The sequence below is a fragment of the Pteropus medius genome, unplaced genomic scaffold, assembly GCF_902729225.1.
Source record: "Pteropus medius unplaced genomic scaffold, Ma_sr-lr_union100, whole genome shotgun sequence".
Classification (NCBI taxonomy): domain Eukaryota; kingdom Metazoa; phylum Chordata; class Mammalia; order Chiroptera; family Pteropodidae; genus Pteropus; species Pteropus medius.
Genome location: NW_024350922.1, coordinates 1,725,287 through 1,725,950, shown reverse-complemented (window position 1 = coordinate 1,725,950; position 664 = coordinate 1,725,287). Strand labels below are relative to the sequence as shown.

The following is a 664-nucleotide window of genomic DNA, read 5'->3' as shown; positions in this document are numbered from 1 at the left end:
GAAAGAAAAGAGGCAGGGAGGGAGGGAGGGACAGCTGTGACATGTAGCCTGGTCTGCCTGTCTCCAGTGAGATGATCCAGCCGCGAGTGGGACATCCTCGTATGACGCGAGGCTGGTTTCGCATCTGATGTGGCACCCCTGTGTCTCTCCGCAGGTGCCACGATGCAGGTGAAGAAGTACCTGCTGAAGTGCCTGCACAGGCTGCAGAAAGGCCCCGGCTACACGTACAAGGAGCTGCTGGTGTGGTACTGTAACAACACCAACACCCATGGCCCCAAGCGCATCATCTGCGAGGGGCCCAAGAAGCAGGCCATGTGGCTCATGCTCACCCTGCTGTTCGCCTCCCTCGTCCTCTGGCAGTGGGGCGTCTTCATCCAGACCTACCTGAGCTGGGAGGTCAGCGTCTCCCTCTCCATCGGCTTCAAGACCATGGACTTCCCCGCCATCACCATCTGCAACGCCAGCCCCTTCCGGTAGGCGGTCCGTGGCGCGCTCCGCCGCCCTCCGGGGCGACTGGTCGTCTTCTTCCTCCCTTCGTCCCCCTTCCTTCCAGCTTCCTGTCCGCTCTCCCCCGTCTCTTCCCCGTTCTCCCTCTTTTTCTTACGCCCCTTTCTTCTCTCCTTTCCTTTCCTCCCCCTCTTTGCTTTTGTCCTTTGGCAAAGTG

The 664-nt window shown here is 60.4% G+C and overlaps 1 protein-coding gene across 1 annotated transcript in view; it reads left to right on the top strand.

Annotated features, from left to right (window-relative positions):
* SCNN1B (sodium channel epithelial 1 subunit beta) overlaps window positions 1–664 on the top strand; it is a 34,717-nt gene that overhangs the window by 17,278 nt on the left and 16,775 nt on the right. The window contains exon 3 of the mRNA XM_039840170.1: window positions 155–473. Within this exon, the coding sequence (XP_039696104.1) occupies window positions 155–473 (319 nt within the window). The remainder of the gene's footprint in view (window positions 1–154; window positions 474–664) is intronic.